Source organism: Salvia hispanica, chromosome 3 (assembly GCF_023119035.1).
Source record: "Salvia hispanica cultivar TCC Black 2014 chromosome 3, UniMelb_Shisp_WGS_1.0, whole genome shotgun sequence".
Classification (NCBI taxonomy): domain Eukaryota; kingdom Viridiplantae; phylum Streptophyta; class Magnoliopsida; order Lamiales; family Lamiaceae; genus Salvia; species Salvia hispanica.
Genome location: NC_062967.1, coordinates 29,742,839 through 29,757,366, shown reverse-complemented (window position 1 = coordinate 29,757,366; position 14,528 = coordinate 29,742,839). Strand labels below are relative to the sequence as shown.

At 34.8% G+C, this 14,528-nt stretch overlaps 1 protein-coding gene and 1 pseudogene across 1 annotated transcript; both read right to left on the bottom strand.

The window, feature by feature from the left end:
* Window positions 1-244: 244 nt before the first annotated feature.
* LOC125211000 (superoxide dismutase [Fe] 3, chloroplastic) lies at window positions 245-2,867 on the bottom strand. The gene is made up of 8 exons (XM_048110670.1): window positions 2,669-2,867; window positions 2,517-2,603; window positions 2,062-2,253; window positions 1,672-1,843; window positions 1,081-1,154; window positions 968-994; window positions 817-840; window positions 245-732 (listed from the first exon to the last, which is right to left on the bottom strand). The coding sequence occupies exons 1-8, from the start codon at window positions 2,762-2,764 to the stop codon at window positions 607-609; spliced, it is 798 nt and encodes a 265-aa protein (XP_047966627.1). The 5' UTR covers window positions 2,765-2,867; the 3' UTR covers window positions 245-606.
* A 426-nt stretch (window positions 2,868-3,293) lies between these two features.
* Window positions 3,294-12,871, bottom strand: LOC125209813 (annotated as a pseudogene).
* Between the last annotated feature and the right edge of the window lie 1,657 nt (window positions 12,872-14,528).

Here is a 14,528-nt window from a genome sequence, read left to right as displayed (position 1 = left end):
AATTTTAAATGAATTTTTAACATCATTTTTTGAGTTTTCTTGGTAAAAATATTGCATCTTTTTAATTTTTGTGCTCAACATTTTTCAAATAGGACTGTAATTCTTAACTGCCACATATTCATATGAATTTTACTATCGAAAATATAGAACACAATTGCTAGAGAAGCAAATCCAATACATAGTGTATTTTGTTAATAAATCACAATTAAATCAAAACGTAGATACTTTTAAAAATCAGTCGAAGTAGAACAAAAAGGCATGTAAATTATATTGCTTGAATTCCCAGCAAATATGAACAAAGGCTACTAACAAAAAGGCATGTAAATTATAACCAGAGCTCTCAATAAGATCAGTAGTTTCCCGATGGCTACTAACCAACCATAAACACTAGCATTAACATCTGGCAACTAACGCCTCTCTCTTACTATTTTGAATATCCAATCAACGGAATCATCACCATCACAGCATTGCCTCAGCGTCTCATATTTAAGCAAGCGGCAGCATGCTGACAGATAGGCGATGAATCCGTTCCAACATTGGAAATATGGCAGATTATGACAAAATCCCATTGCTGGAGCTGTTTTGATATCGAAGGTGGTGTACGTATCACGCAACTGGGATTTTGGGTTCACCTAGATTTACAAAAGACTGTGCACGAGCCATTCGTGCTGCTGCTGCTTCCCATGATATGAGGTGATCCATAAATGTGTTGATGTATTTGGCTCTATCATTCTGTTATCAAAGATGGCAAGAAAGAATTAGTAAGAAGCTTGTATTTTGGATAATGTAAGAATGGACTTGTGAAGATCAACACACCTTGAAATCCAAATAATATGCGTGCTGCAAAACAAAGGAAGGATCAGTATAGCTTAACTAAATAATGTTATCGTTTCTAATTGTGCATATGCCTTTGTCAACATAATTTGTGTGTGTGTGAGAGAGAGACAGAGAGAGGTAAAGTGCATACCTCCCACACATCCAGACCAGTTATTGGCTGCAACATTTAACAGATCATTAACATGCTGAAAGAAAATCAGAGTCTAGGCAATTGCATTTATAAACATGATTGAAACCCCTTACTATGTCATTCCAGACCAGAGGATTAATTGCATTGGATGTTTTAACTATTGCAAGACATCTTTTCTCCCTTTTCACTGCAACAATTTAACAAGGAATTAGTGCTGCCGTAGCATAACGAAACCATTACTGAAAAGAATTCGTAGACATGAAAACTACTTATACAACAGCATAGTTAGCAACAAATATCATTCATCAATAACAGATCAGATGTTGATCGCACAATTTCTGACCTAGGCAAGATATCATTCGCACAATTGAGAACTGTGCGAATCATCTGCACATCAGAAATAAATTTTTCTCACCTTAATTCTTGATTCGTACAAAAGATAACTTCCAAGTAACAGTAATTGGCAAGAGCTAAAATGACAACATATGAAACTTAGACAACAATATAATACTAGAAACTGTTGTGTAGTTACTGATCCTAGTCAACTTTAGAGGCTGTAATTGGCTACATCATTGAGCACTTGGTGTTGGTTGGTGAATATCCAAGAGCATGAACCAACCATTGCACATCAAGATCTTGTTCAGATTTCAAATAGTACTTAAATAAATGTATTCAACTTAGACAAATATTCATATAACACTTACAAACCAACCACACCCAGCAAGATCCGAAGGATGTAAGGGCTGCTTCTACGAACTTTTCTCTGAAATTGATAAATGAACCAAAGTCTTTTTCTATCTGCTGCAGTAGGCCCAGTGTGGGCATTTCACCTCCTCCGGGTTGCATTGATTCCCAAAAGAAGTCATGATTCCAGACCTTAAATTGATGACCACAAAATATGTCAGAAGCACTGGATGCTACACTAACAAAACACCATAAGTGAAACGCGAGGCTTATATAAGAGCAGTGGTTAGACTTGCCACTAACCAAGTAAGCAGAAGGCATTTCAAAATATTGGTCTCGTCAATATTGAAGTTTAAAGTGCTTATTGAAACAGCAAAGCATACGAGACAAAAGTAGTCAGCGAAAACTACCTGAGCTGCAGAGTTGAACTCAGGCCACGGGTTGCCGTTGTTATATGTCACTTTGATCAGCTCATCCATTGTATATCCATAGAGTAGATCATTTTTTGCAAGATGTTTGTTAAGAGCTTCAACATAACCACGATGGTGAGCTCCCCAGTGTACCTCGAGCGTTTTCTGGGTCATATATGGTTCCAGAGCATCCTACAAGAAATGAAAAATAATGATTATTTCTCGAGAAAGCACAAGCAAACTAAACAGGACCTAGATTTAAGATGCTGCCATTTCCCCAAACCCTCATACCGTGCAAACAAATCAAGTGAAAACTTTGCATCCCAAAAAAAGCTTGTGTATATCTATGAATGCGAGAATGGGTAAGTAAGTGAGGAATTTTGTATGTTTTTATGTTTGTAGACTTGTAGTACTAGTAGTTACTTTGATATTCGATACTCAAAGAAAAAACTCACTAGTTTGTAAGGTGGGGTTTTTAAACCATAATACGCAGTGATGCTGCGACTATTTCTCGATTTATCTCTTCTCTGTGCTCCTCCTCCCTGCATCGAACAGAATCCAATATTTCATTCACCATCACACATTTGACATATCAAACGCGACATACCAGCTGGGGAACGGCGCCACAGCTCCCCAATTTGTTTGAAGACCCAAAATTGGAGCCCAAAGGGCACTGATTAGTAATGCAATTAAACAAACTCATTTCCTGCTACGGTAACCGCAACCTCGAACAAGTAAGGATACCTGAATAAAGAGGAAGAAGAAGAAGATATTTCAGGCATTTCACCGAATATGTGGAAAGCTACTCGGAAGCGGAAGGTAGCATACCTCAGTTAAAGATAAAAGCAGCACTTCGTATTCCAACGTATATCATCAATTCTTTTTGGGCTTTAGCCATGTTGTGGGCCGAGATGATGAATCACAACTTTATTGGGGAGTAGTATTAAATGAATTGTTTTTTCCAGCCCAAGAACATTTAATTAGTTAAGCGAAAAGATAAGATGAAAAATGTTTTTTTTTCCAATTAATAATTCTTAGTAAGAAACTAGTTGCTACTTTTCTGAATTTTGGGGGAAATGGTTATGTTTGAAATCTACTTCTGCATTTAATCTAAAATGTACTCCATAAAGAGCAATATACGAATAAACAAATTTCCATTTTTTTGCTAAAATCTTAAAGTGGAGTATTGCATCAAATAAAATCATTCATTCATCATCATTTGTACATGAACCAGCAAAACGCAGTGCCTATGGAGTGTGATTCAAGTTCTCCTGATCTTCGAAAAGCTTCCAGTCTCCGAAAAATAAGTACCCACAGTTCCTCCAAACTGGTTCGCTTGAGGATTTAAAAGCTCGATTCCCTGAAAAAGCATGTCCAGCCTTCACTCAGTAAAATATAATCCCCAAGGCTTATAAATAAACGAAACCAAGCATCAAAGGCTGTGAAAGCCAGACTTGAGATCAGTCCAGAAGTTGCGCCACTGCTCACAAATTTTTTTACCTTAAACCTGAAAATGTATAACAATGCATTCCTGAATAATGTGATCAAATAGGAGAACAAATCAAACATAAAGATTAGCAAAGAAATCATACTTCTTCGCTACTTTAGCAGCAACTCTGCTCTGTCCAGCCTTACCGAGCATTCCGAATCCTACACCGAGCTCATCACCTTCAAAAAAGTATAACTCCATGAGGATTTGAACCTAAATCAACAGCCTAACACTTATAAACTTAAAAACATAGTATTAGTGGTACCTAGTGAGCTCTCCTCTGGTACCCCAAATTGCATCCTGTTTGCCAGCTTCTGCATGTCTGTAATAGCATATCTGATGGAAATGGCAATATCATTAGGTAAATTTAATGAATAAAAAAAGTTGTAGGGAAATTTCAAGCACCTTTCTTTCATTTTCCTTAAACGCCGACCACCTCTCTTCTTTCTAACCGGGAGTGGTTTAGGCTGCTTACCAGGAGGCCGCTCTGGCCACTTGTCTATCTTTTTGTGAATCTCTGCACGTAAACTTGTACCAGCTTGGCCGGTTGGGTATCCCCTAGAGGAATCTACACGTGCAGCAAGAGCAGATTTTGAAGCCAAAAGTCGACAAGCACGCATTCTTAAGGAAGGAGGAGTACTCTGGAAAATCACAGTTTGCTCCAAATAACCAATACGAATTCGGGATGTAGCTGTTGAGAATCCTGGTAAGTTCAAGAAGCTGAACATTACATGCAGGAAATGTTGCTAATGCTGAAAGACCACCAGCTGTAACAATTAGTTTTGCAGCAACATCACTTCCAACTATGGCCGACAGGTTTGGGGCAATATACCCCATTCGACTCTCCACTAAATCAAGGACCATCTTGTTTGCAGAATCTAGAGCAAGAGCACTATCACATGCATCAATTGTCATTTGCAACACATCCTCCGGAAGGGGCTGATGCTGTGACAGATACCACCATAATAACAGCAGAGGGTAAAATCCCTTTGAGATCAACAAGCGTCAGATCCATTTCATTAGCAATATTTTTAACACCCCGGGCGTAATCAATTGGGTGATGAACAAGAGATTCAAGTTCTGGATATTTCAAGCGGTACTTGTCGCGGATAAAATTATGAATTATTACAATTTCATTTTCAATATCAACAGACAAGGCATTACAATCAACGATCAACTGATACTCATCTTCCAAGACTATTTCATGAGTTGAGTTCTCAGCCACATTTTGTAATGCATGTTCAACTTTCTGCAATAAAAAATAGTGGTAAAACTTAGTTTGTATAATAATGAGACACATAAGACATGCCATTAACTCTAAATACAGACCTATAGAAGGAAATCAGTTGCTGATTAAGACAAGCGAAGTGCAACAAAACCATCCTAAAGAAAAGCAAGCAACATCAGATGGATTAACTAATATAATGGATATTGGATACATAGATAGCTTAGCTAGTACTCTAAAATAAACCAACCTTCATGATATCAATAAACCGCTGAGTGTTTTGTAGCTTGGAAATGTCAGTAAAATCAGCATCATTATTATCTGCTTCCTGAAAGAAAAGTAGTAGTAGTAGTATAAAACTTGGGCCACAGCCAAGAAAAAATAGCAAAAACAGGAAACATAAAGTGCTACCTGCTAAGTGATTATATGCAATACAATAAAACACTAATATGCTTACCAGAAGATGACCTTCGTTATCTGACAATTCATCAAGATCAGCCAGAAAACAGTCATTAAGAATTGCCTGAAACAAAATAGGAACAAAACAAGCCCTGTTAGAAACTTCACACTAACATAACTTACATCACATAATTTGTAAAAAAAGTAAAAAGATTCACATTATATGACAGATACACAATCAAGAAGATGAAGATCACATGTAGCCACAACAATATTTGTTATCTATATGCAGAGGAAAGTTGGAATTGATCCTTGAATGATCTAATTAAATAAACCGGTTGATATAAAACAGCACTACTCAAGAAAACTATAAATCCACACCATTACCTATCCATCTTCCAATAGCAACCACAAGTTCATCTCAGCAACTATTGTAGAAAATTATCAATAAGCATGAATTGCTCATCAAAACAGAATACCAAACAATAAAACAACACCCACGGCCACATTATTGAATTTAATCACGACTCAGATAAAAATCCAGGCACGTATACAATACAGAAAAAAAAAAACATAGGAGTAATACTTACAATGCATAACCTCTAATATAACTGCAATTCGCAGCAACAATTCAAGACTATTAAAGCAATGGGAGATTATAATCGAATTACCATTTTTCGCTGATACCCGCGTGTATGTGATATCGTCGGACTCAAGAATATGGAAGAGGCAGCGTTAAAAAGAGAATGATGAAACTAAATATTACTATGAAGTTTACATATTTATAATATGTTGACCAAAATAAAATAAATTAAATTAAATTAAATCAAACCAAATCAAATAAAATCAAATCGTAATCATCTATTATGAAAATACATAATAATGATAACATTGAAATAATATTACTTAGATTTATGCAATATGATCTTAATTATTTATACAAACAAATAACAATGATGATATTAAACAATGTTTTCTAGATTCATGCAATATTACTTTTATCTATACGGAATGTTATAATTTTAATAATTTATAGACCATGCATGTATCTTTGTTATTAATTAAAATATGGGCTTACACCCATCCTTTTTAATTAAAATTCATATCATCAAATTGATGTTTATATATGAAGCACAGTCATCATAATATATTATTAAAAACCGTATCTTTGGTTTTCATTAAAGAAATTTTTTAACATAAATACTGGACACACGCAATATTTGTATATTTCAATTCATATCTAATACTATCATCAAACTGGTAATAAAATATCTTCACACATCTAATGAATTATCATTATGAAAAACCTCTACTTTTTTGGTTCCGAAACATAAGGTCATCTTCTATTGCTTATAGCATCATAATCCAAAATCAAGACCAAATTTCAACCCTTAGATTTTAAAATGAGTGGATGAGATTAATCTTACGAATCTCAATAAATAGTAGACAAAATATCAACAAAAGGGTAAGATCGTCATTTTGTTATCATATCATAATTTTTGTGTGTTTTTTTATATTAACATGACATGAGTATTTCAATATAAGTACACGAAAATATCAATCCAGTTTTATTGAGATTTTACATGCATAATATTGAGATTTTATATGCATTATATTGAGATTTCGTCAAATCATCAATATACACGAAAACTGAAATAAAAACCATCAAATTTCATCATCCTATCATAATTTTCGTGATTTTTTTATATTAAGATAGTGTATTACAAATATCAACACAATGACATTAGTATTTTAACACAAGTACATGAAAATATCAACCCAGTTTTATTGAGATTTCACATGCATTATATTGAGATTTTACATTCATTATATTGAGATTTCGTCAAATCATCAACATATACGAAAACTGAAATAAAAATCATCAATTTCATCATCCGAACATCGTCGGAACATATGCAATTGAGATCTCGTTAGAATCCTTATAAAATTACCTTTAATTTGATATATTTTTTGCAAAAAAATAATTTAAATTGAGAGAGTTACGTAAATTTAAAATTTTAGGATAATTTTAATAAGAGGGGATTGACATTAATACCCTTTAATTTTATTTAATAATTATTTAAATTTAAAATATAATACACTTTGACATTATATCAACCACTAGATCTCCTAATCTAATGGTTAAAAATTGGCCTTAGTTTTGGATTGCTAATTAGTTAGCAATTGATTACCTCCCTCGAAACATATGCATTATCTTTATTGACATACATTATTCTAAAGACAAAATGTATTTGGAATTGGATTCAAACGTCGTCTCATTATCTAAAAATTAACGAACTATATCGTTAAATTTATACAATAACGTTCGTGCGGTTCAATTGGAACACGACGTTGTAAGGTGGGAAGAATGCTGGCAAGCAATGCAAGTCTGCATGTGCTTGAGCATAGATTATGTTGCATAATGAATGAGTGATCAGTGGAGTTTCTTTAATTTTAACACCACTCTATTTAGAATTTATACGACCATGGATAACTGAACCTGTAATTCTACACAACTAAAGGAATTGAAATGTTGTATTACTTGCTTGATGCAATAAAACTACTCTTTAAAAAAGATGAAAACACATGCATGAGAGCACTATGCAACTAACAGAGGGAAAAGTGCGTGATGGAGAACTATCCACTAACTGAAAAGGAAAACGTGCGTGACTATGCCACTAATCACTAACTAAAGAAATAAACATGATAATGTAACTACTTTGAGAAATAAAGAAAAGACTTAGTCAACACTATATATGATGCTCGTATCAATGCCTCTTGTAGAGAAAAATAGATATATGCGAGATCGATAAGATGGTTGTTGATGTGAGTTATTCTAATTGTTATTTTGATTCACATATCTTACCATGTGGTGAAGCATTGTTATTGAACTAATATGATAGATCATAGAACTTATCCGGTCCTTCCTGGCAGGTTTCTTAAGCAAATTTTCCCCTGATGGATTTGAAGATCCGCGAGTCACACTGCACATCAGAGATGGTAGTTTGAATTCTCTGTTAGTTTAACAAAAACATATGAATTCTTTCTCTTACTTAATTAGTTGAATTTGTGCTCTGTAGGGGTTGCATGTCCAATACTCTTCTTAGCAGCACCTTCCTAACAAATTCCATTCAAATGTAGAAGTTGTAAGTCAGGCCCTGCCCAAGAGTTGTTTAGAAAGCCCTTTTTTGCAGGGCTCTCCGACCTGGAGGTGTTGTGTGTACCCATACCATTATCGAAGATATCGTTTCAAATTGTCGCCAAGTCTTCAAATGTTATGTCAGTTATTATGCCTGGACTACAGTCCCTACATACCCAAGGTATTTTTTGCCAGTTACATCTCTAAACCCAACTCGACCATCTGATTACAAGGAGATGCTAATCAATCTGTTTTTCACACCCCAATCGACTTCAAGAATCCAATCAACCCGAAGGGACCTTTGAGGTTCTACAACTCTTTAAACTACTTGACATTAGGGCTGGCAAATCGTGCGGATTGGGTCGTTATCGGGTCAACCCGATAACGACCCAACCCAATAAGGGCAAACCCGAACCCAACCTGTTAAGGAAACCCCAAACCCGAACACGAACCCAACCCGCCACCTTCAAACCCGGACACGACCCGGACACGATAACGACACAAACCACTTTGGGTTGACCCGACACGATAACAACACGATATCGACCTAGACACGATAACAACACGATATCGACCTGAACATGATACCGGCTTGACCCGACACGATAACATCACGACAACAACCTAAGCACGATAACAACACGATTACATATTGCTTCAAAAAATGATCAAGACTTTAAAAAGCCATATAACATGAATATGTTCCATTTTAAACAGCAAAACTCCAACACAATCCAAAAAAACCCAACAAAATACATAACTTTTGTTCCAAATCCTCCAGGTTTCCGGCGATGATGAGCGGCGGCGGTTTCACTTTCAGAGGTAGGAAATAGAAATATAGAAGTAGGAAATCTGGAAGACGGCGGTTGTTCGGCACTTCGGCTATTCCACAATCCACATTCTAATTTTAGAATTTCTAACCCTAATCTAATTATTTATTATTTTATTTCCTAAGTGACTAAGTCTAATAATATGAAAAATAAAAGGGTAGTGAACATGCTTTCGGCTGAATTCCAAAACAAAAAATGCTTCTATAATTTTAATAAAATATTTTATTATATTTAGAAAAATATTTTACATCATGTTTTTTCTAGTTTTAACAAAAAAATTTGAAACAAGTTAAAAGAACTAAAGAAGTAAAAAGAACAAAACAAAAAAAGTGAAAATACTAATAATTAAATTAAATTTATTAAATCAAAATAAATTAATATTATCCTTTTTAAAATTTGGAGGGCATTTTGTGTATACAATTTTTGTAAATTTATCTTTACTCAAAATAAAAATAATAATATTAATTTTTAACGGGTTACCCGACCCGACCCGCATCCGACCCGCATCCGACCCGATTTTTTCGTGTTCTTAGTGGGTCGACCCAATTATGACCCACATCCAATAAGACTTGATCCAAACCCAATAATTTCGTACGGATTCGTGTCGGATTATCGTGTCGTGTCAAAAATTGTCAATCCTACTTGACATTTGTCCTTGCTTTGTGCTCTTACAATCCTTGTCTTCAGATTCAATCAAAAGCTGCGATTAGCTGAAGATAAACTCTGGAGCCATCAAATCGAGGAATCAGGCTGTTGTTTGGTTCCTAATTTATAACTACTATATATATTTAAACGCATAAGACAGAAAAAAGTACTAGTAGTCTATAAATGTAAACATCATGTTAGAAGTTGTGGTCTGTTTTTCGATCTATAATCATAACTTCTAGTACTGACTATATATTATTTTGTTGCATTCAATCATAGGATTACACCATCTGGAAGATGATTAGGCAACTTTGGAAAACTCTCTCTCTCTCTCAAACACACACACACACTTATTCTCATTCCTATCTTATCTTCCACTCACAATTAATGGCAGTATGTAAAAGAGCACACACAAGATTAGTTACTTGTGTTCAACGTCAATCTAAGCCATAAATAAGTACTCCTACATCAAACGTAATGTCATTTTAAGTCCAAACGCATTTGTGCCTAACTTTTACTCACGACCTGTATCTAACATTATATGTGCTAATCATTATATTATTCTTCGAAATGGAGAAGGCATCGAAATTCAACTTAAGTTTAATTCCAAAACATGATCATTTTCATGTTTAAATTGTTGGAACAACTGTGTGAACAATTACATAAACCTTTCTATGATAATTAACCAAGAACAACGGAGAAGGAGCATGAACTGTGGAGCGAAAGCGTACCTTGATCCATCTAGAAAACAACACCGAAATTGCATTGCAGCGGCTATGGATCTTCCAAGACGCGTTCTTCACAATAGTCTGTAGAGGGAGTACAAAGATAACGAACAATTCTTCTGACGTCTGGGGACCATAACCATAACTTATATTTATAGAAAATGGTAAGTTCCTTTACTTTCTATACAAATGGAAAATCACAAATTGGTATCTACACTTCCATAACAAATAAATACACTTTAGTCCAAATTTTAATCTTTATTGGGTCACTTTATATTGGACAACTGAAAGATAGCCATACACATTAAATTAGTCATGTGGAAGCTCAAATTTCTAACAATCTCCCACTTGGGCAACACATGACACCGAATAAATGTGTACAAACCAAATGATCGCTCAAATATGCTATCACATAGTGTATTCCCGAACAATCTTATTATCAACCATATCGGCATAGGACTAAAGAGACAGTCACCATATTTTATCATGATTAAACCCATCAGTAATCACATATGTAAATATAATCACCAACAGATCAATTATGGAGTGTAGTATGGAAATTTAATGCAAGGTGATCATACATGTCTATTTCCAACTGGTCCTCCCAAATCCTTAGTGAGATCAAACCAAAACCAAATAACGCAAATAATGGACAAAACATAATACTCCCTCCGTCCCACAAAAGATGTCACACTTTGCTTTTTAGTTTGTCCCACAAAAGATGCCACATTTCCCTTTTTGGAAAAAATTCTCTCTCACATAAATATAAAAATTATATTTTTTCTCTCCATTTAACACACAAAAGAAAACCTCCTAAAATCCCGTGTCGTCCCAGAAGTGTGACATCTTTTGTAGGATGGAAGGAGTACTTTATTTCTGCAGAGAATAATATGAGTTTTATAACTGCATGTTCTAAACACAATATAGAGCAATAACCAAAACTACTCCTACTGAACGGAAGTACCCTTAAACAACATAACACTCATTTGGGCTACATGCCCGTGAAAGACCTTGGGTGATAGTCCCTTAATGAGCGGATTTGTCATCATCAAATCCGTTCCCTTATGCTCTATATGTATTTGTCCATTCCGAACTCTTTATTTAACAACCAAGAAGCTCATGTTGTTTTTAGAATATAAAACCGCAGAGTTATTGTCACAACATAACTTAAGTGGTCTTTCAATACCTTTAATTAGGGATGTCAATGTAGCCCGCAACCCGTGGGCTGGCCCGAATAGCCCGCCAAATTTACAGAGTTAGGGCTGAAATTTTCTAGCCCAATAAAATTACAGCCCGATTAGCCCGCACCCGATTAACCCACAACCCGTTAGGGCTAGACCCGAAAACCCGATGGGCTGGCCCGAAAACCCGATAAAATTTATATCGTTCTATTTGTTTGACTCTAATTCGACACTTCATTGGTTATTTTATAATATAGATTACTAAAAACATAACTTTCAATTTTATATATTAAATATATAAATTATATATTAAATTTTTATTAACATAATAATAGATATATAAATTAGAAAATTCAAATTCACTAAAAAAATATATTTAAATTTCTAAAACATGCTTTAAAATTTCTTGATGTTTATGTTTTGTTTTGCATAAATCTTGATATTAGTATTTAATCATGTTTATGTTTGAGTTTAAGCATATATCTCAAATTTATCATAATTAAATATTCTACATTTTATAAATATAACTAATTTTCACCATTATTTATTGGATTGAACGCATGTTAATTTTATCGGTAGCAACCCGATTAGCCCGCTGGGCTAGCCCGAAACCCGAGCTTTTAGGGCTAGGGTCGAACTATTATAACTCGAAAAAATATAGCCCGATTAGCCCGCACCCGATTGACCCGCAACCCGAATAGGGTTGGCCCGAAACCCGGTGGGCTGGCTCGATTGAGATCCCTACCTTTAATAATATGCAGCCTAGTGACAAAAATTTGCAGTCATATTCAATAACTAGATGCCCAAAACAAGTTACGAATTATGTTGTCATGACAGAAGTAGCTACAAGTCTTTGCTTAGCACTTTTCCACGAAATGGCTCCACAGCCAACAGACATACGTAACTTAAAATGGATCATTTACTGTATAGGCATCTAACAAAATCAGAATCAAAATACCTAATGATCTCTCCAAATGATATGATTTTCTGTATGCGAGCATGTAATGCTTAATTCTCTATAAATATCTCATAATCCGTTTTGCTGCTTCCTAATGACTCATACCGGATTACTGAGATATCTGCCCAACATATTAACAATTAAAACCAAATTGGGTCTAATACATACTTGAGCACACATTAGGCTCCCAATCGCCAAAGCATATGGAACCTTCTGCATTTTCTAAATCTCAAGATTTATCTTAGGGCACTGAATGAGACTAGGTTTGTCTCCCTTAGTCATAGAAGTATTTCTTTACTTGCAATTATGCATCTCAAATAATTTAGGCACTTTTTCACTATATCCCTTCTGTGATAGTCGAAAATTATTTCTTTCGATTCCAGATACAAAAGAGGCTTCCCCAAGATCTTTCATCTCAACATCAGCCCTGAATATTTTGAACTTGTCTAAAGCCCCAGACTTTTAATGGATTAGATGTAGGTTCCCAAAACAAGAACATTCGCCTATGAATGATATAAAATATTGTAGATCATTCCAAGAAACCAAAGGGAATGAACCACAAATTTTCGTATATATCAATTCTAAAACGTGTAGCTCTATTGGCACCTAAATTCTTTTGTTTGGTCTGCTTTTCTTTCGATACACTGAACCCATAAATCAACATCTGAAAAGATAAGTGTATTCAACATATCATCTGACACAAGCCTCTCAATTTCTGCTTTTGAGATATGACCTAACACTTGTGCCATAAATTACTGAATTTTCATTATTTAATTTTCGCTTAATCCCTTTGATTCAACATGTAAAGCTTCTGAATATGAAGTAACATAATTAGGCATGTAAAGATTGTCATATGCACTTAAGGAAATAGTGCCCACAATACTGGAATCATTTGAAGGAAGAAACTTACTATTTCTAAATGAACAAGCGAAACCAAATTTGTTCAAAGCAGAAATAAAAACCAAATTCTGTCTAAAGACAATACAATAAAGTATCCTTCAAAACCAGAATAATTCCAGTCTTTAATAACAACCTACAATGTCCAATAGTCTATACTTCCACCGATTTTTCATATCCCACATAGATGTATTTTTCACCATCAATTGACTTTCAGTAGCTCAGACAGTCTTGCATTGATAACCTTATGTGAGCAGTAGCACCATAATCTACTCACTATATATCATTAGGGACTAAATCCAAATTAATTTCAGAACAAACCAAAACAAGAATTGTAACTTCATTTGTACGCCATGCGTGATATCTGTCACAATTCTTCCTTTTATTATATCCATGTCTACTACAAAAAAAACAACTATCGTTGTCCTTATGTTGTTACCTTTGTGATGAACCCTTATCCATAGCAGCATTCTCATACACTTTTTCTTAATACCCTTAACTTTATTTCTTGAGATATTGACCAGATGTGCAACACCAAATGCACAAACAAGTCTTTAGAATTCATGTTTAAGTGGAGCAACATGAGAAATTTTCATAATGTGCTCCCTTATGTTGCCCTCGCTCTTATTCTTTATTGAGATCAAGCATGCTTGTCTCAGCCTTATCGTTTTTCGCAAAACGTTCCTTAATTTTGGCAAGGTATTCACTAGCCTCAGTGATATAGTCAGATGCAAATGCAGTGCCTCGAAAGGCTTCTGGGATGCTACACCTAATGATCAGCAGACTTATGCGATTCAAGTGTTCCCACTTCTCATAATATCTCCTTTGATTATCTATCCTTAGCGCGTAATCCAGGTCCATGCAACCCAGAGTAATAAGAATATTACCTTTCCAACCTTTAAAATTTGACCCATTTAATGTTAATATATTGTTTATATTGGAAGAAACTATAGAAGCAGGCATCATAACTGAATAGAGA